Source organism: Xenopus laevis, chromosome 5L (genome assembly GCF_017654675.1).
Source record: "Xenopus laevis strain J_2021 chromosome 5L, Xenopus_laevis_v10.1, whole genome shotgun sequence".
NCBI classification, from domain to species: domain Eukaryota; kingdom Metazoa; phylum Chordata; class Amphibia; order Anura; family Pipidae; genus Xenopus; species Xenopus laevis.
In genome coordinates, this window is record NC_054379.1 from 17819183 (window position 1) to 17841183 (window position 22001).

At 39.4% G+C, this 22001-nt stretch overlaps 1 protein-coding gene across 4 annotated transcripts in view; it reads right to left on the reverse strand.

Moving 5' to 3' along the window:
- Positions 1 to 22001, reverse strand: part of tmem63a.L (transmembrane protein 63A L homeolog) — a 44951-nt gene that overhangs the window by 8982 nt on the left and 13968 nt on the right. For 3 of the 4 annotated variants that reach the window (XM_041562570.1, XM_018262656.2, XM_018262655.2), the window contains exons 2-20: positions 21161 to 21376; positions 20370 to 20449; positions 19103 to 19169; positions 18784 to 18821; positions 16917 to 17059; positions 16335 to 16386; positions 14970 to 15078; positions 12944 to 13014; positions 11832 to 11912; positions 10654 to 10777; positions 9799 to 9932; positions 8807 to 8944; positions 7663 to 7816; positions 7168 to 7274; positions 6460 to 6546; positions 5898 to 5963; positions 5289 to 5451; positions 1527 to 1632; positions 847 to 1014 (exon numbers count right to left, since the gene is read on the reverse strand). In XM_041562570.1, the coding sequence (XP_041418504.1) occupies positions 847 to 1014; positions 1527 to 1632; positions 5289 to 5451; positions 5898 to 5963; positions 6460 to 6546; positions 7168 to 7274; positions 7663 to 7816; positions 8807 to 8944; positions 9799 to 9932; positions 10654 to 10777; positions 11832 to 11912; positions 12944 to 13014; positions 14970 to 15078; positions 16335 to 16386; positions 16917 to 17059; positions 18784 to 18821; positions 19103 to 19169; positions 20370 to 20449; positions 21161 to 21352 (2080 nt within the window). In that variant the 5' untranslated portion in view covers positions 21353 to 21376. Of the gene's footprint in view, positions 1 to 846; positions 1015 to 1526; positions 1633 to 5288; positions 5452 to 5897; positions 5964 to 6459; positions 6547 to 7167; positions 7275 to 7662; positions 7817 to 8806; positions 8945 to 9798; positions 9933 to 10653; positions 10778 to 11831; positions 11913 to 12943; positions 13015 to 14969; positions 15079 to 16334; positions 16387 to 16916; positions 17060 to 18783; positions 18822 to 19102; positions 19170 to 20369; positions 20450 to 21160; positions 21377 to 22001 lie in introns of those variants that run through there. The other variant, XM_018262657.2, reaches the window with a different exon arrangement.

Genomic DNA, 22001 nt, shown 5'->3' on the forward strand with positions numbered 1-22001 from the left:
GCAAAAGTGCTAAGAATAGCACTCTCATCAATTTTACAATCACTTATATTAATGGTTTATTTATCCTTTTAAAGGGTTGTTCCTTAAAGGAGAACTGAAGCTTAACAAAGAAGTAGGCTAGGCTAATGCTGCACATTATATTTTGGGCTTCTGTACCAGTCCAACTAACCAGTCTAACTAACTATATTAGAAACATTTTTTATTTTGCACAGCCAATCTATTATATTATACCAGTTTTTATTTTTACACTGAACTGTTCCTTTAAGCTTAATTTCTCTACAGCAGTCCAGAGCTCACTGAGCATGTAAACTGTTATGGGGAACCCTATGCACAACTTTGAAGGCCTGAATCATTACTGTTATAGAGATTCTGAAACTTTGGGCTGGTGCAGTAATTTCAGTATGTAAGATTTTGGCATTTTTCTCCTAATTTGTTTTTTAGGGTTTGCTTCTCCTTTAAAATGAAAATGCATGCTATATAGTGTAGACAGCAGAACTCTGATAAAGGTAAAAGTGGCCTTCCTTACTATATTTTTGGTGTTTTTTAATTTTTGATGTTTTTGTCCTGCTGCTCTCAGGCCTGGAATTGAAACAGTCCTCTGGCCGGAGGGGTAAACTACCATAGCAACCAGGAAGCAATATGAAATTTAAAGTGAGAGATAAATCATTAAACGAAGATAAGCAAAAAATTTAAAAATAACAATAAATATAAAGCTGCACAGCAATCTGACCAGTGACCAATTGAAAGACTGCTTAGAATAGGTCACATAACACATTAAACATATATTACAGCTAAACGTCCCCTCTTCACGGTGAGTAAATGTTAGATAAATAAGAAATCACTTACCCATTCGCAAAAGGGAGTAAAAGAAAAGCCACATTAGGCAGAGAATGGGGGCTGTCAGGGCCTGACGCACAGCAGAAAAGTGAATTTTCTTATCCAGCTTGGTGGGCAGGTAGGCATAGTAAAGGTTGTGCCTATCCACCATATGTTTCAGCAGCAGGTAGATCAGCCCTGGGGAAAGAGCATGTTTAGTGAGAAAACTAGAAGCATCTTCTACCAAAAAAATCCATTATTTAGAGAGAGTCACATGACCTGGGGCAGCTGGGAATTTGACAATATGTCTAGCCCCCTGTCAGATTTCAAAATCGAATATAAAAAAATCTGTTTGCTCTTTTGAGAAATGAATTTCAGCGCAGAATTCTGCAGGAGCAGCACTATTACCTGATTCATTTTGAAAAAAAAACATTTTTTTCCCCATGACAGTATCCCTTTAAATATTTCCCTTAATATCAAAATAAAAAATGAATGTAAATGGCAAAAGTGCACCCTCACCAATTTCACATTCACTTATTCTAAAGGTTTACTTATCCTTTAAGGACTGCATTGTACATTCAGCCAAACTCCGAAGGAAAAGTTACTGTGATTCCATGGACTTACACCTTCACATTCATGTCAACCAGACATCCATAGTCTGAGTACTAACATGAACAGTAGCAGATGCCACCACAGCTTTTAACACTTACCAAAGGGTACGATGATTGGGCAAGTGATACTGTATGCCATGACGACAGTGAACACGCACAGCATCCAGGCGTACATTGCTCCAAATTCATACTCGAAGGCTTGGTTCTGCAAAGGTAAGGCAAAAGCATAAAACATCTCCAGCCAGACTGCATCACTCGGATGATGGACTTATGTAGTGATTTCATACAATTCACAGGATTTCCAGTAAAGCCCTGTGATCACCAGTTTGTGCTCAGCCCCCAGGCAAATAATTTCAGCCAATCACACCAAGGGTCGAATTTATTTTATGGTCAAAACTCTCAAATTCCTATTGTGAATTATCTAAACTCGATTCGAGTTTTAATTTGAATTTCGAGAATTATCATACTCTGGGCCTTTAAGAAATCAAATTTGACTATTAGCCACCTAAAACCTGCCGAGTCCATGTATAAGTCAATGGGAGAGGTCGAGGGACCAATTAGGACATATTAGTAGCCTTCCTGACATTCAAATCGAGTTTAGTCTAATTCGATTCGAGTTTTCGAGTCGGTAAAATATGTGCGAGTTTAGATTTTTTTTTTTTTAAAATAACACATTCGAATTTAAAAGAGTTTAAAAAAACGTACATGAATTCGAAATTCGACCTTTGATAAATGTGCCTCCAAATGTTAGGGGAACCATCTGTATTACATAATATCCATTGAATTGTAGTGGCTAATAATTGTTCTTTGTAAAGAGATGTTATTATTTAAATGATTTATAAGTGTGACTGGAAAGCTCTATGGGTTACACACATAAAGAAATAATCAATGGTACAAAGTGAGACACAGACACATACAAAAAAAAGGGAAAGCACAATATGGCAGACAGCACACTTAATTTGTTAAAGATTCTGTAGCTGCCCCTTAGAGGAGAAGGAAAGGCTAAAGGTGGCCATAGACACACAGATCCTATCGTACGAATCGAGGATTCGTCCGATTTTCGGATCGTATGTGGCGTGTGCCGACAACTTTCGTCCGGCGGAGATCGGTCTTTTGGTCAATCGGTCGGGTTTGATTTTGACCCAACCGATCCAGCCGTAGCCCATGGCACATGGTAATCTGATCGTTCGGCGAACAATCAGATTACCCCCGATATAGCCATGCTCGTTAATGGCATATCGGGGAAAGAACCGCTTGTTTGGAGATGTTGCCAAACGAGCGGATCTTTGCGTCTATGGCCACCGTAAAATTAAGTAAGTATTATTAGAAAGGTCTATATAAATACACCAGTAACCCCTCAAAGTAAAGCTGCTCTGAGTCCTCTGTCAAAAGAAACACAGCATTTCTTTCCTTCTATTGTGTACACATGGGCTTCTGTATCAGACTTCCTTCTTTCAGCATAAACTTCCAGGGCTAGGGCTTGAGCATGCTCAGTTTGCTCCTCTCCCCCCTCCCTGCTGTAATCTGAGCCCAGAGCTATGAGTGAGCAGGGAGAAACTCAGGCAGGAAGTGATGTCGCAGTTGCTATCCTAAACAGAGAGTTTCTAGAGCTGTTTGGTATGTTATGGTAAAGCATGCTGCAGAATAAATAAAGTGTTATAGCTTGCACTATTGTGGCTAATCTATTGGCAATAAACTGCTTCAGTAGTTTTCCTTCTCCTTTAAAGGAACTACAGCCTAAACATAACTCAGAACATACGTGGCAAAGGTACTTTCCGAAGTAGCATGAAGTTTCCTCACAACTTTGTGTCGTGTATGTTTCCCCAGCGGCGATGTGCATGTTAGCCGCTGGGAAAGCATCTGAAGGTGATTAGGTCTCGCGCACTAGAGAAGATAAATAACGGGGCGACTAATCTCCTCATGTATCATTGCCATGAAGAAGTCTATAAAAGGAGAATGAATACAAGAGGGTCATAAGTGCTGTACAGACGAGCTTAAAGGATCACCCGCCCCTCCTTTAAGCAAGAAGAATACACCTTTTTAATCAGAATAAAAGGCACACGCCACACACGATCCGAAAAACGTACAAATCCTCGATTCCTACGATAGGATCTGTGTGTCTATGGCCACCTTTAGCCTTTCCTTCTCCTCTAAGGGGCAGCTACAGAATCTTTAACAAATTAAGTGTGCTGTCTGCCATATTGGTCCCTCGACCTCTCCCATTGACTTATACATGAACTCGGCAGGTTTTAGGTGGCCAATAGTCAAATTCGAGTAGTTAAAGGCCCAGAGTATGATAATTGTCAAGAATTTACCAGAACCTGATGCTAACAAGTCCAAAACCATTTACATCAGCAGAGGAATGGTGGTCTTATCACAGCCCTAAGCCTACCTCTGACGAATGGGAACAAGCAAAAACCTCTACAATACCCTTATCTCAATTAAAGACAGGCTGATTCTGATTCAGTAGAAAACGTTTCTTCAGCACCTGTAAAGTTACACCTGTCCATACCAACTCCTGCCCCACATGTGGTTTAAGGAGACATATAGGAATAATGAAAAACCCCTAATTTTGTAGGCAATTATATAAACTATATGGTGTTGCTTTAAGATGGTGCTAAAAATTAATATAATCTTTACAGGAGAAATGCACAAAAACATAACTTAAGCTTTTTGAAAAGAAAACATAATTTCAAGCAATATACATCATTTTAAAAATATGCAGACTTTTTAATTGGTTTCTGACAGTTCCCTAAGCCTAGCCTCCTGCTCTCCTGCTGATCTGTCTGACTACTTTGCTGAGCTGGCTGACTACTGTTACTTTGTATCAACAGCCATCTGTCCTCAGCCTGCATCCTCCAAATGCAACAATTCCCTGTGATTTCAATAAGGATCGGAACATCACAGTGCAATGCATTGTGGGTTATGTAGTCCCTGCATGTTGTCTGTACGCTGTGGAGAAGTTTTTACAAATTGTAACATCATTGTTTAGTGGTCCCTTCTTCCCGCCAGGATTTCAATTGATGCAAAAAGAGAAGAACTGTTAAACAGCTGGATTTCAGTATAGAAAATGCCATTTATTCATACTTATTGAAGAAACAGGTAACTGTGATGGGTATATTAGGGGTTTCTGTGTTATATGGGCCTCTTTATAAAATTTTGGTTTGGAAGCTGGAGTTCCCCTTTAAAAATAGCCCCTTTATTAGAACTCCCTATAGATGTTCACTGGTCCCTGTCCCGGTTTCAAATGAAGGGTGGGCGTGTCCTAACAGTCCCTGCCGGAAGCACAGTAGGAGGGGACAGCCAATCACAGCCCTGCAGTCACACAAGAACAGACAGGCTTCAGTTCCCTATAAGGTCCTGCTAGTTGCTGATTGGTTCCTGTCCCACAGTGCAGTGAGCTGAGTGCCGTCGGCTCCCCTGCACAGCCTGGGATTTCAGGGAGCAAGAGTTGGAACAGGTTTGCGGGGCTAGTAGGGTTTTTGCAAATAGTTAAATAAATCAGCCCAAAACACTACTTTTTTTAAGCATAATTCTTCTATATCTAAATGAGTATAACGCACTACATTCGTATTTTTTTAACACAAAATGTATCCTTTAAAATTGCTACTCTTCTATTCTTAAAAATTGAATAAGAACAGAAAATAACCTGTAGGCAACATTTTTTTACAGCAAGGACATTTATATACACTGTACAATTGTACATGATAAGGAACAGCTACATGTAATTTGAAGTACTGTATATGTGGCCTGGATACTTATAATTGTTTTGTTTTTATTTGTTTTAATTTTTCCTTTTATTTTTGAAAATAAGGGGGGAAAAAAAGGAAATATGATTGTGACTGCAAGGCTTATTTATACCTGTTTAATATTGCGCCTCTCCCCAGCAGACTTGGCCATGATCATGCGTATGGTGTACAAGATAAGACCCGGGAGGCGCAATAGCTCCATGCCATTGCCGATAAAAGCAGAAGCGATCACATAATTCACAAAGAAGGCCCCTTGATCAGGAAGAAATACACATCTGCAGGGAGATAAGAAGGAGCTGTTAGAAACAGGCTCACTCACTAGAGCAAGTCAAGGGATTTTTAAAGGATCAACAACATCAATTTTTTTTTTTAATTCGTTAGTATACAAATACACATGAAACTTTTAAATCGCTAAGTCTTTATTAAGAAATAACTTACCGAAACTCTGCTTGCGCTCCTCTTCAGAAAAGGCAACATGGCAACGATCAATCATGCGTCACTCGATTTCTCCTCCCTGGCTATCTCCTATAAGGAAGGCAGGGAGGAGAAATCGAGAGCCGCACGATGGATCGCCTTTTCTGAAGAGGAGCGCAAGCGGAGTTTCGGTAAGTTATAGTGCATCTGCTTACAGTTCATCCTACCCAGGTCACTGAGATTTCCAAGTTATGTAAGTTACTAGCCCAACAAAAAAATAGACTGATTCAATAAGAAAACTACTTACTCCAGCCTGACGGGGCCTTGAAGATCCACTGCTCTGTCAAACAGCCAGCGGAAAAAGAAGTCTAAACTGAAAGGAGAAAAAAGTGGCATTCTTTGATTTATTTAACATCTTGGTCCAGATCAGCAAAGCACCTGAGGAAATGGACAGGGCTGGTGTATCTGCAGGCTACTACAGCAGACCTACGGCATTATAGGATGCAGGGTGCTTAGAAATGGCTTTATTTATATTCACTTAATTGCATCTTGTACCTGAAAACAATATGTACCAATATGCAATGTGACTTCTGCTAAACCAGCAACACCCTCCAAATACCTCTTGTGATACGCTCACTCGCTATACCAACCAAACCAAGGACTTCTGAAAATTGTCCAGCCACATGTGGGGTAAAATTGATTATTATTGGCTCCTTAAAGACCTAGCATTGTGTTAATAAAGCCATTGGCCACTGTGTGTTAAGGGGAACTAATGAATAAAGTAATACATACTAATTCAACTTGACTTGCCACCCAGCATTTTGCCTGGCTGAGACAGCACATAGGCAGAACAGTCAGAAGCTCCTTACCTGGTGAGTCCTAGAGACGGCAGGATGAGAACCATGAAAATGAGGAAGATGTACACTTTATGCATCATAATCCTGTTCTCTGCAGATCTGTTAGAGACAAGGAGTCAGATGAGATGTTGATTGCAAAGGGATTTGGAGATGGGAACCAAGATAAGGGAAGATTTATGACCTCATATTGTCACAGCCTATGCACAAATAGGAAATAATGCAAAAAGGGTCACTAGTCATGGGTCAGAACACCAATGCACTTTAGTTTTTCTGCTGCTGCAAAAGGTTACCCAGCATTTCAAATGGGGGTCACTGACCCTGGCAGAAAAAAAAACTCTTGTTCTGTAAAGCTGTGTTGCTACATTTTATCATTTTACCTTTCTCTTTAGACTCTCCTATTCATATTACAGTCTCTTGTTCAAACCACTGCCTAATTGCTAAGGTAAATCGCACTACAGCTAAACACCGGTACCCTTCCTACAGCTGTGACATAGCTAAAAATATAAATGAAGTGTTGCTGTTTCACTACTGCTGTTTCAAGTTGTTCATCTTGTGATGCCAAAAAGGCAGAGTTTACGAGATAAGACTTCAATATGGTGGGTTTGCTACAAAAATCATTATGAAGGAGCACAAGACAGTAGAAATGAAAATAGCACAGGAGGGACTGTATTTGCAGATATCTGTGTAAAATTACACCACTAAATCATACTAAATACTTACTTAGTCCAATGAGCCTCAACTATTGTGGAGTAATATACAATAGTAGGTAACAGCGCTGAGAATGACCACAGCATGAGAGTGGGGAAGAACTGGCTGATCACAGGGTTCTGAAGAAAGAAGTACGAAGTTATTGCTGTGCGGCATTATGAAATTCAAATTGTATCACTGCTGCTTTTTAAATAGCAAAACCTCTCTTACGTGGATTATAGTTGGATACATCCCACAAATAACCCTCCTCACTTAACTGAAAGCTGGGTGAAAGGGCAAAAAGACACTAAATTAGTAATTAGTTGATAAGGAAAGTTTAAGCACAAACTCATCATATAGCATGACCATGCATAGGATATTCACTAATTCTGTATTAATTGAACTTTTTCTAAAATAGTGAATAATCGAGGCTTATTTTTTTAGGAGGACTTCTGGCATGTTAGTAGGAGAAAAACAGTCACACAACGTAGAACAGCTTTGCCTAAAGCAAAAATGGCAGGTACTTACATTTAGTGACTGGATAGGTTTGGTGACGTTGAATTTGTCCATGGTCGAGATAATAATGGAAGGTGTTGTTAGAAAGAAGAGAACGATGAAGAGGGAAAAGTTGATGCCCAAACATCGGGCCCACCACTTTGCACCCTGTAACGAGAGGTTTCCCCTTTAAAGAGAAAAATAAATAAAACAATGAATGAAAAGATAAATGAACGAAGATGGAGTACTTCCGGGCCAGCTAATTTAATATAAAAACAAAAAAAGTGCTTTATTATACAGGTATGGCATCAGTTATCCGGAAACCCATTATCCAGAAATTTCCGAATTACGGAAAGGGTGTCTCCTATAGACTCCATTTTATACAAATAATAATATTTTTTACAAAGGATATCCTTTTTCTCTGTAATAATAAAACAATACTTTGTACTTGATCCCAACTAAGATATTATCAATCCTTATTGGAGGCAAAACCAGCCTATTGGGTTTATTTAATGATTTTCTACTACTTAAGCAACAGTAACACCAAAAAATAAAAGTGTTGTATAGTAATGAAAATATCATGTACTGTTGCTCTGCACTGGTAAAACTGATTTGTTTGCTTCAGAAACACTACTATAGTCATATAAACAAGCTGCTGTTTAGCAATGGCGGAAATTGAAAAAAGGCAATATGGCACAAGTTAAATAGTGGATAACAGATAAAATTATGCTCTACAGAGCTTATCTGCTGTCTGCTGTGTAACTTGAGCCTTTTCTCCTTTGAATGGCTGCCCCCATTACTACACAGCAGCTGTATTTATATAAACAATAGTAGTGTTTCTGAAGCAAACACAGAAGTTTTACTAGTGCGGGGCAACACTGCATTATATTTTTATTACTTTAAAACAGTTTCATTTTTTGATGTTACTGTTCCTTTAAGGTATGAAGAGCCAAATTACAGAAAGATCCGTTATCCTCAACACCTCAGGTCCCGAGCATTCTGGATAACAGGTCTCATATCTGTATGTGAATTATGTTAATAGAGTGACACGTTGAACAGGGGTAGGTAGAAGAGCCTCACCGCACATGTGCCATGGGTCAATTTTAATCTATTACCAATTTATTATACATATATTTATTACATTACTAATACAACTAGAGTTGGCATCAAAACTCACCAGCATATATTTTCTGGATAGGTGGCATAGGTCACACTCCACTTGGATGTGCCCAGCTCTTTGCTGTAGGAGGACGGCTGGGTTTCGTGTGCACACGGGTTTCCACTGCATTTTACAGCATTGAAATCTTTCAGAATACTGGAAATGAGGAACATGGCAAAGTGATGCGTCTATCAGGCATTTCAACCCTTTTACTCACTCTTTTTATCCAAATGAGTCATTTAAAGGGATTCTGTCATGATTTTTATGATGTCGTTTTTATTTCTAGATTACACGGTTTACACTGTCTCAGTGAGACCTGGATTTTACTATTGTGTGCTGTTCTTAGATCTACCAGGCAGCTGTTATCTTGTTTTAGGCAGTTGCTATCTAGTTACCTTCCCATTGTTCTGTTTTTAGGCTGCTGGGGGGAAGGGAGGGTAGTGATATCACTCCAATTTACTGTACAGTACTGAGCACTGTAGCACAAACTACATGACTGGGGTCAGCTGGGAAACCCATAATATGTCTAGCCTCATATCAGATTTCAAAATTAAATATAAAAAAATCTGTTTGCTCTTTTGAGAAACAGATTTCAGTGCTGAATTCTGCTGGAGCTAGGGTTGCCACCTTTTATAAAAAATTTTACCGGCTGCTGGGGGCGGGGCCTCAAATGGGAGGGGTGTGACGTCAAAAGGGGCGGGACGTGACGTCAAAAAGGGCGGGGCCACGTGACGGAGACCCGCGGATGCCAGAAGAGGCAAAGAAAAAGGTAAGTTGCAGGGGATTGGGGGCAGGCCGAGGGCTCCTTTTGATCCTATTACAAATTTACCGGCAACTACATTGCCGGTAAATTTGTAATACCGGCCCCGACAGGTATTTTACCGGCCGGGTGGCAACCCTAGCTGGAGCAGAACTTATGCATTAACTTATGCGTTTTGAAAAAAAAATGTTTTTCCCATGACAGTATCCCTTAAAGTGTTTTGTAAATAAATAAATGAAATGGCACTTACAAAGTTGACATTGATTTGTCTGCAAATGTAACAAATGCGATTCCCAGAGGAACGCTGTAAACCACCTCCTGCTTTCTTGCAAGCTCGTCCATCACTTTATCTCTAACTTTAGAATAGTACTCAATAGCATCCTCCTGCATGGGAACAGACAGAGTAAGTAAGAGGGAACAGTGTAGTCATATAACCAAATATAAACCCTGGTAGTAATAGAAACATTATCAGAGGAGGAGGGTGAAATGTGTGTGAAGAACTTATAATCATATTTTAATACAGTATACATATGGGGAGGCACATTTATCAAAGGTCGAATTTCAAGTTCAGGTGAGTTTTTAAAAACTCCCATAAACTCAAAATTTGACCAATCGAAACTTATTAAAAAAAATCTAATTTTCGAAACTCGGGTGAATAGAATTGACCCGAAAACTGAAATCGAATTTGAATCGAATTTGATTTGAGTTTTAAAAACTTGAATCGATTCTTGAGTCAGGAAGGCTGCAAACAACTCCAAATTGATCCCAGGACGTCTTCCATTGACTAAAATAGCAATCCAGCAGGTTTTAGGTGGCGAATAGTCAAATTGAGTTCTTAAAGGGCCTGTGTATGATAAATCTTGAAAATCTAATTAGAATCTTTTACAAAAAACTCGAATCGAATTTTAACAATTCCCTAGTCAAATTTTACAGTTTTGGCCATAAAAAAAAACTAAAAAATTCTAATTTTCACTTCGACCCTTGATAAATCTGCCCCTTAGTATACATTTATTTAGTATGTATTTTAATATACAGCAGCTGATTTCTTTTTGGAGAGGCAAGGCAAGCTACATTCTGAAGGATTTTATTATAAATAGGTACAAACCCTTTCACATCCACGGACAACACAGCAACAGAATTGACCGCAGGGCTTTGGGTTTATTGAAACTCTTTTCCCAGTCTTGTTAAGCAGATTTGTAAAATATGCCAAGTTTTTTTCTGCCTTTTTCCTACAAAAAAAACCCCAAAAGTAATTGTCACAAAAGCAAAGATTCATTCATTTACAAAGAGAAAAAAAGTAAACAATATATTGGTTATTATTTACCTACAAAGCTTAGGGTTCAGCATAGACTGAATAAAGTTTATGGGCCCTTGACGCTAAACGGACACATATAATTATTTTTACAGTATCAATTTAGCCCTTTTTAAAAGGATTCTGTCCTGATTTTTACAATGTCGTTTTTATTTCTAAATTACATTGTAATTCACTCTACAATATAAAATTTAATTCCTGAACCAGCAACTATATATATTTTTTTAGTTGTAATATTGGTGTGTAGGTGCATCTCAGGTCATTTTGCCTGGTCATGTGCTTTCAGAAAGAGCCAGCACTTTAGGATGGAACTGCTTTCTGACAGGCTGTTGTTTCTCCTACTCAATGTTACTGAAGGAGTCATAGTGGGACCTGGATTTTACTATTGAGTGTTGTTAGATTTACCAGGCAGCTGTTATCTTGTTTTAGGGAGCTGCTATCTGGTTACCTTCGAATTGTTCTGTTGTTAGGCTGTTGGGGAGGAAAGGTAGAGGGTGATATCACTCCAACTTGCAGTACAGCAGTAAAGAGTGACTGAAGTTTATCAGAGCACAAGTCACATGACTACGGGCAGCTGGGAAAATGTCAATATGTCAAGCCCCATGTCAGATTTCAAAATTAAATACTAAAAATTTTGTTTGCTCTTTTATGATATTAATTTCAGTGCAGAATTCTGCTGGAGCAACACTATTAATTGATGCATTTTGAAAAAAAAAACATTTCCCATGACAGAATGCCTTAAATGTTAAAAGTTCCATGCGCTCACTCAGCTCCTGCTCATGTCAAACTGTGACACTATTCTTGTTGCTGCAGCCACCACATAGAGCCTTGGGCAGGGCAAAAACCTGACCGGCTGGTGGTACATCATATTTGGGCAAGACTTTTGTGAGTTTAGGCTTTTGCCCAACAATGCTGTGCAGATCAATGTAAGTTTTTGAGCAATACTGCCTTTATTTATGTCCTCGCAGTACCTCTCTTTGGAAAGACGGATCAGGTCTCCAACATCATAGCATAGGTGAACCTCCTTCACTTGGCAGCTGGGATAGGCCTCACTAGGATAGAGGGAAAATATGTTTGGTGCTAAGAGACTTGTTTAAAGCAATTGTGATATGTTAGTTTAAATAATATTGATATAATCCGCAGAGAAATCTCAACAGAGAAAAATGGAAATACCCTTATACAGTATGAGTCAATTTCTGATAAAAAAAATGTGGTGTTAACATTTAAAAAAGGGACACAGTAACCTCTTAATCTCTAGCCTGCTCCAAAACACAGCACCAAACAATTCCGACAGCGCTATAAATTTACCCCTTAAGGCTATGGGCACACAGGCTGATTGAAATCAAATCAATGGAGCAGGGGCTGTTGTCAGCCTGCATATTTTTGCATGACAAAGAAGCAGATCTGCTCCCTGTCCCCTCCAGATCCGCTCCCTGCCCCTGCGGATCCGCTCCCTGCCCCTGCGGATATGCTCCCTGCCCCTGCGGATCCGCTCCCTGCCCCTGCGGATCCGCTCCCTGCCCCTGCTCCATTGATTTGACTCCAATCAGCCTGTGTGCGCTCACACACAGTGGAGCTGAAACAGGTTAGCTCAAATATGCGAAAGAAGGCATCTCCGGGTCAGGGACAGATGTTGGTGGATCTCGGCCTGAGTTTCTCTGAAGGCCGAGAATCCACTGCCCAGCTACTCTTCTGCTCCTGGTCTGCCTGCACCCAGAAGCATTGTTTCCGCTCAGGTGCTGGCAGACGCAGCGGATTTCAGCACTGAAATGCAATGTTTTGTATTTTGCACCGAAATCCATCCTCCGTTGAAAAGGCAAGGGGAGCAGCAGGGCAATGGATCCAAATTGCTATCATCGCTTAGCCAGATCAGATTCAAATCAATGGAGATGGGACAGGGAGCAGATCTGCTTCTCTCAGCCTGCAAAAAATATGCAGGCTGACAACAGCCCGAGTCTTCAGCCTGTGTGCCCATTGCCTTATAAAACAACTAACTAATGTGTGTGGGTTGTCTGTGTACTGGTGTACATTCACAAAAAGACACAAATTGTACATAAAGATCTCATTTCACAGTTTTCCTTACCTAAAGTGAAGGCGTATTGTCTCTCTATCTACGTTCTTGGGCAGGTTAGTGATGAAAAGGGTCTGTTTCACCTGTGAAATAAAAACTAGTCTTTGGGAATATAGTATAATGCATAGTCAAGACAAAGCACTCCAAGCATCTTCCAGTAGACTTAACTTAAAGTGATACTAACGTTAAAAATATGCTGTTGAAAATATTAATCTACATTAAAAGTTACCTATAGGTCATCGATTTTCAATGATAGTTTTGCTTCTGTAAGTAATTGTTATTTGAAGTTCCTAAACCTGACTGTTTTGCCAACCTGACTGTCCCATCTCAGCCGGTCCGTTAGAGTTTCTAATACTAACGGACTCCTGCTGCACAAATATGGCAGCCCCCTCATACAGGAACAGGGTAGTAAGAAAGGTAATGTAAAAGCATCAGGTAAATGCTTTTATGGCATAATTATAAATAGCATTCAAAGACAATGTTATGATAGATAATAAAAAAGGTTATTTTCTGATGTCAGTATCTCTTTAAGCTAAACAGATATTCACATATAGGAAAAGAGCTAAGAGGAATCTTTCTGAACCAACGCTGCTGGTCTGTAACTGTAATATGCTTAAAGGGGTGGTTCAACTTTTAAGTTAACTCTTAGTATGTTATAGAATGGCTAATACTAAGCAACTTTTCATTTGGCCTTCATTTTTTCTTTTTCACAGTTTATGAATTATTTGCCGTCTTCATCTGACTCTGAATATATATATTTTTATTACTCAACTTTCTATTCAGGCCCTCTCCTTTCAATATTCCAGTCTTTTATTTAAATTGGTGAAAGGTTGCTATTGTAATTTAGGCCCTAGCAACTAGATTGCTGCGGAATAAAAAGCTAAATAAGGTGAAAGTACATAAAGATAATATAAACTCTCCTTTTGAGTGATCAAATCATGATCATACAGTGTGGCTGGAAATAGCTGCATAGTATAAGCAGAGAACTGGCACTATGACCATGTCTTTAGATTCTCGGATATAGAAAGTAGGGATGCGCTGAATCCAGGATTCGGTTAGGGATTCGGCCAAGATTCGTCCTTTTCAGCAGGATTCAGATTAGGCCGAATCCAAGTGCCTGGCCGAACCAAATCCGAATACAAAAAAATCATGTGACTTTTTAGTCACACAAACAAGGAATTCAAAATTTGTTAAATGGGAACTATTGCAAAAACTAAAATTTAATAAGATTCAGCATACTAAAATAAGAAACTTTCTAAATACATACAATCAATTAACAATGTTGCTGAAATAATCAAGTTCATCTTCACTATTCCTCTCTCAGCATCTGTTTCTCTTCATTCTGTCTTCATGCAGCAGTTGGGTGTCAGATATTCACCGACAGTTAGATCCAATATATCTTATAGGGGGGCTCCTTTTGCCTAGAAGATGTATTAGAGCTCACTCTATTAAAATCACCAGACATCATGTCTCTCTACATGCAGGATTTGTGCAAAAGGCAATTATTTTGTTAGATTTTGTTTGTACTGGAATCAGTTATTTGATAGTACTTTTATCTTTCATCTGCTAGCCCCCCCCTATAAGATATATTGGATCTAACTGTCAATGATTAACTGACACCCAACTGCTGCATAAAGAGAGAGTGAAGAGAAACAGATGCTAAGCGGGGGATAGTAAATATAAACTTGATTATTTCAGAAACGATGCTGAATATTTAATTGATTGTATTTACAAAGTCTCTAATTTCAGTATGCTGAAGCTTATATTAAATTTTCATTTTCGATAGTTCCCCTATCTGTGCAGTTCTCTTCCTCCCCTAATATACATATGCAAATTAGGGTTCAGATTTGGTTTGGTATTTGGCCAAATCTTTCACAAAGGTTTCAGGCAAATCCTAAAATAGTGAATTCGGTGCATCCCTAAAAATAGGAAATGACAGTTATGCTAAATTTGATACTTGAAATGAAAACAGGAAATGAGAAATGCAAACCAGACATCAGGCATTTCACCTATCCCCTGCAGTGTAGTGAGTTCTTACCATATTTTCCTCCTTGTATTTAATAGCAGAAATGTGATGGCGCATGAAAACCACAGTAAGGATCAGATAAACAACTGCAACCACTGTGTGCAACCACAGGAGGCGATCACTGAAAAACATTTCTAGAACGTCATTTCCCAAGCACCAGATACAGAAAGAAAATAGATATATTGCTTTACATAGACACTATTATAGAGGAACAAACAGATAACATACCTGCCACTAGAGGGCAGCCAAAGCGGTAGTTTATGACCCCCCCCCCCCCCCCCCCCCCGGTAGCTGTTAATAAGGTCTGAATATTTTGAGGCTAAATCTTATAGGAGTGTTGCTCAATATCAATCCACTAAAAGATATTAAAAAAGATGTATTCAATAATATATAATAAATAAAATCTAAAATCCTTGGGGTATAAATTTGGCTCAGCAAAACACTTAAAGGGTCATGTGAAAAAAAATTTTTTTCAAAATGAATCAGTTAATAGTTCTGCTCCAGCAGAATTCTGCACTGAAATCCGTTTCTCAAAAGAGCAAACAGATTTTTTTTTTTATATTTAATTTTGAAATCTGACATGGGGCTAGACATATTGTCAGTTTCCCAGCTGCCCCCAGTCATGTGACTTGTGCTCTGATAAACTTCAGTCACTCTTTACTACTGTACTGCAAGTTGGAGTGATATCACCCCCTTCCCCCCCAGCAGCCTAACAACAGAACAATGGGAAGGTAACCAGATAGCAGCTCCCTAACACAAGATAACAGCTGCCTGGTACTAAGAACAGCATTCAAGAATAAAAATCCAGGTCCCACTATGACACATTCAGTTACAGTAAGTAGGAGAAACAACAGCCTGCCAGAAAGCAGTTTCACACTAAAGTGCTGGCTCTTTCTGAAAGCACAAGACCAGGCAAAATGACCTGAGATGTGAAAATCGAAAATCGGCGGGGGGCAGGCACTGGGAGCGTTTCGTTTTCCGAAGTCGCCGTAATTGCCTCACGGGGAAACTTCAGGCGACTTTGGAAAACGAAGCACTCCGAGTGCCTGCCCCCAGGCGATTTTCATTTTAGCCGGCGGAAGGCAGAGGTAGGCAGATCGGGGAGATTAGTCGTCGCAAAGAAGAAGAGATTTGTCCCCTGACGACTAATCTCCCCGAATCTGCCCGTGTGGCCAGACCCTAACACTCTGGGTTCTCATTACCCCTGACTAGCCTGAACCACAAATGTTTCTGAGATGACATGTTTAGCTCTAGTCCAGACAAGGATGCTGGACAGACCCTGTTTTGCTGGTGCAGAAGATGCAGGGAATTCCTATAAAAATGGCATATATATGGCATAGCAGACCTGTAACCAAGAAAATGTGTTCCTCTACTCACTGATGCTGGAGGTTTGCGACTGTGGTCCTCCCAAAGCTCATGGGGTCCTTGTCTTGAAATGCAAACAAAATATCAGCCTTGTACTGCAAACAGTCTGAATGTACTTAGCTTTAAATGTTTTATTTGTATGTAATTGGTTCATATGCTTTAATATGAGAAATTTATCCTAAAGGACACCTAAATCCTCGAAACAAATGAATGCAATCACTTTTGCACTTTCACATTCATTTATTTTCTAGTTATCAAAATACTAGCAGTTTTTACGTTGCTAATCAAATTACTTTGACACAACAGCGCCGCCTGCTTATCATTTAGTTGACCAGCCACAGTCACCCGAAACTAAAGCCTGCAAAAAGATGAGTTTTGTGTGTTTCATGCAAATATTTTCCTAAAAGTTTGGATGCACGATAAAAATTTAATGCAAAAACCCCAAAAAAGCTACAGAATATGCTTGGAATAATAAGTGAATCCTGATAGAATTTGACTGATTAAGAGGACTGCTCACTTTTCAAGCAAAAATGCCTAAAATGTAAACCTTATTACAGATGTCACTATTTTTGTTTCTGGAATTCCAGCCCTTACCAAGTAAATTTCCAGACAAGTTCACTGGGAGGATGACGGCCACAGAGAGGATACTGGCGATAATAAGCAGGCAGATTATGTGGCGCTGGAAAGAGAGGTAGTGAGTGGCATCTTCCCCACATCTGTCATAGATATCTTCATCACTGAAAATCAAAACGAACACAGAGTGAAGCACATACATTACTCTGGACAGATGCAATTTGATATCCATTGTAAGCAACAGTCCTGCCCTGCTTTATGGCTGCGATTCTAGCTATATGTATAACAGAGCATTCTGTCCCAGTGGCTGCACAGATCCTATCTGATCCCCATTGTAAGCAACAGTCCTGCCCTGCTTTATGGCTGAGATTCTAACTATCTGTATAACAGAGCATTCTGTCCCAGTGGCTGCACAGATCCTATCTGATCCCCATTGTAAGCAACAGTCCTGCCCTGCTTTATGGCTGAGATTCTAACTATCTGTATAACAGAGCATTCTGCCCCAGTGGCTCCACAGGTCCTATCTGATCCCCATTGTAAGCAGCAGTCCCATCCTGTTTTATGGCAGAGATTCTAGCTATCTGTATAACAGAGCATTCTGTTCCATTGGCTGCAGAGATCCTATCTGAACCCCACTGTAAGCAGCAGTTCTGCCCTACTTTATGGCCGATATTACAGCTACTGTATCTGTATAACTGAATTATTTGCCTTTGTCTTTTGCCTCTTTCCAGGTCTCAAATAGGGGTTACTGGCCCCAGAACAAAAAATGTTCTGTAAGGCTACAATGTTATTGCTACTTTTTAATACTTATGTTTCTATTGAGTCCCCTACTATTCATACAGTATTTCAGTCTCTCGTTCAAGCCACTGCCTGGTTGCTATGATAAGTTTGACCTAGCAACTAGATAGCTGCTGAAAGAGAGCTGTGAAAATAAAAAAATGAAAACCAATTGCAAATCGTCTTAGTATATCACTGTCAACTAAAAGTTAACTGTGAACTGCCTCTTTAAAGGGTCAACATTAAAGGGTCAATAAGCAGGCAGATTATGTGGCGCTGGAAAGAGAGGTAGTGAGTGGCATCTTCCCCACATCTGAGCTAAAAATGATCATTAGCGTTAAAAATAGCCCCTTTATTGAAGCTCCCCATTGATCTGCTGCACAGCCTGGGAAAAGAGGCAACAGGACGCGGACAATATGGGCAGGACTAGTAGGGTTTTTGCAGAAATTTTCAATAAATCAGCCCAAAACACTACTTCAAGCACTTTCCTTCAGCATTTAAACAAGCAAAATGCTTTGACACATTCTTGTTTTTCACACAATATGACTCCTTTAAAAAGTGAAAAGGCATTATTTATAAACTAGCCTAAACAGGTATGGGACCCGTTATCCAGAATTCTCAGGACCTGGAGTTTTCCAAATAATGGATCTTTCCATAATTTGGATTTTTATCCCTTAATTTTACTAGAAAATCATTTATAAATAAACCCAATAGGCTGGTTTTGCCTCAATAAGGATTAATTATATCTTAGTTGGGATCAAGTACAAGATACTATTTTATATTACAGAGAAAAAGGAAACAATTTCTAAAAATTTGGATTATTTGGATAAAATGAGAAATGGCCTTCCCATAATTCGGATCTGTATAATGGGATTTTTGATAACAGATCCCACACCTGTACTAATAAAAACTGTCAGGAGCTCTAATACCAATGTTTATCAGTAGAGGCAGCCTTACAGAGCCCACTTTCCCAAGCCCCCTGGCATATATGTTCCATGGAGTTCTGTAGCTGTCTGGGATATACATTATGGATACATAGAAATGATTTGTTTTCTATAGAATGCTGCAAAAGCTTGGGTTTGGGTTAAATTAAACACAGTTACTGACTTACTTCATTTGAAAGGTAGAAGTCACCCAGTAGCAAAAACCCTAGAAGTAAAAAAGTGCAAAGGAAATCATGTGAAATCATCTCCTTTTTTGTACATATATTCTCACTTTGATTTGCAATTGTTTGGGGACCACAAGGGTCAACCATTTAAAAGATGCTCATACTAACTGTAGCATGCAGGCAGCATATAAAGACATTACACACAGCAATACTACAGTTGGCCCTGAAGGACCTGAACAAATAAAGGCTTGAACATTAACTTCTATCAGTTTTGCTATAACTGTTTCAGCTATATAAACAGCCAAAGTTATTGATTACTTACATTGTCCCTTTCAAGTTCTTCGCTGCCGGAAGATGAGGAGAGTCTCCGGTACCGGTTGTGCGGAGAGCTGGAAAGGATGATACACAGCCTCTCATTATACAGAAATCTACACAGTCAGCAAACAAGCAATCAACCCACAAAACCTGTAAATATTACTACAGGACATTTACTACTCCTCCAGGATAACTGTGAGGCTATGACAGGGTTACGAGAAACTGCAACCTATTGGAAATATTAATGGACGAGGCAATTGTACGGATTGCCATGTACACCCCTGCTAACACATATCTTCCAAGTCCAGCTCACTTATACCCTCTACCCCTAAACCATAGTCTGCTGTAGGTTACGGGCGTGCATGCCAAATTGGAAAGGGACATAAAAATCAGTAGCTCACAAACAAAGAAGAGAGAGAGACTGTGGGATGGTCTGTAATACAGCCAAACAGTGCAGTATCTAATGATCTGGGGCTAGACTCATTTAGTTATCATTGGGACAGGCTAAACAAATCTGTTTAACTGAGGCTCATATCAAGCAGCAGATAGAATCCACATGTCTAATCCGTGTCTAATCCAGGTCACCCAGGAGCAATAGACACCTGACTATGGCCTTCACAGATCTGCTGCACCTTCACTGAGCACCCCTGTGCATTTACTTCATTTGGCACTTTAAAAGTATACTATGCTACAAAAATAGGAAGGCTACTAGTGAAGGAGCAATAAGCAGCAGCAAGATACAAAATATAGAGTATCACTAGCCACACATAATAAATCAACAACCTGCTGAGCTTTATTTTCACTTCCAGTGCCTGGCATTCAGCATACTATCTAGTTTATAGGGTGGCCTTTATTACGTTTTTCAGATATTAATTAAGAAGGTGCCTTATCAGAACAATTACAGGCATGGGACCTGTTATCCAAAATGCTCCGGACCAGGGGTTTTCCGGATAACAGATCTTTCTATAAGTTGGATCTTCATACCTTACCTAAGTCTTCTAGAAATTCATATAAACTTTAAAAAAAACTCAGGCTGGTTTTGCTTCCACTAAGGATTAATTAGTTAACTGGTTCCCTGATAACGGATCCCATACCTGTATTAGAAAGGAATGAGAGAGCGGTCATGGTTTTAGCAAGACAGAAATATATGACGGACCAGAAAGACTAGGTTGGGAAAAGGTATTTGACCTGTGGTTGGCCTCCCATGTGTAGAGAACCAATACATTTTAGAAATGTCTGATTACATTAATGCAGTAGATTGTGGACTGAAATACCTGTCAGCATCATACACCAGGGCAACTCTGCCATAATCCCAGAAATATCTCCGTATACTTGCAAATGTCAACAGCAGAAACTGGGTAGAGAAAGGAGATATAAAAGGAGTCAGTACAATACAATTTCTACATTTCTCCTGGAAAATAACATGACTTTCCTATTTAACCATCTGCAAAGGGATCAGTTTGGCTTTTAAAGAGCATGGTGGATGTTTACTTTAGAAACAGAAAAGCCTTTGGGCCTCAATAAAGATTGCGAAATCAAATTCTATACTGAATAAGAGAAAAATAGGTAAATTTAATTGGGATAACTTGTAACTTGCAATAGTGAGAGGTACTATATAAGAGTGTATGTAAAGCATCCCTGTAATTCAAACATTAGCCAGAAAAGCATACATGGATCTACGATGTTTATAGCATTCATCTGTTTTTAAATGTTTTTGTTAAAATTAAAATAGAGAAGTGTGACAATAAATTGATATAAGAACTAGGGTATATCCCTTTAAGATAATGAGTGTGATATTTGTCTGTAATCAAGGTTAGCTATAAAGTTGTGTATTGTGTGAAAAAATGTATACTCTAAGGAAGTACCGTGAGGTACGAAACCGGTCAGTAGTAATGACAATGTGCACTGTGTCAAAGCTGACATGCAATTAATATAACAATAAATAAAGAAGCTTTTATTATTTCACAAAAAACGAGCCATGGAAATCCATTTTTGAAATTTGGCTTTTAAAGAGCAATGATATTGAGTTAGGGGCTCAACCAACAGATTTAATAGCCATTCCTACCACAAAACAGCCAACGTCCAGCACCAACACTGTAGGGATCCCTCCGAATGTCACCCCCTGCAGCACCGTGCTTCCCATAGGCCCGCTGAAACAGGTCGACTCGCTATCATTGGACTGGTTAAAAAGGGGACCACTGATCCAGTAGGAGGAGGACGAGGCGTTTGAGGCAAGTTTGAAAGAAGGGAACTCCATTCTGGGTTAGGAGACCGGTGATACCTGGAATGAGAGGAAGAAACCGCTGTTAGAAACTGAATGATGAAGGGTTTTGGGACAAAGAGAAGACTGTTCTGCCCCACACAGTATAGAGTCTATTCACTAATGAGTAACCCCAAGCTTTCAATTATAGCCCTATGATAAGTAGCCTCGGTTGTAATGACATACTCCCTTTACTCTATATAATGGGCCGTGCATACTTGTGTAATGTGATAACAACTATCATATGTGAGCATAGCACCCCTCCCTTGCTTTACTCTGCAGCATCAACAAATGCATAGAGTTAGTTTCTCTACAGCAAGACCAACCGTAGCAACTTCACAAACCCTATAGGGTCAAATAGGTTCAAAAAACAATGTTCAATTTTGGGTGAGTGGGTGTGTAAAATAGAATGCGCTTTATTTTATTTAGGTGCCGTTTGCCTTCTCTGATTGAGTTATACAATGTGGCATAAACCAAAATAAGTATAGTATTTTAAAACTTATGTGTATAATGACAGTGACTACTTGTATTGGTATAGTTATATTGTAATACATTACAAAACTAAGGGTCACTATTCTGTATTAAATGGGGAGAGTAATTTGTCCCCTATACAAAGCACTGGTAAGGGCTCGTCTGGACAATGCAA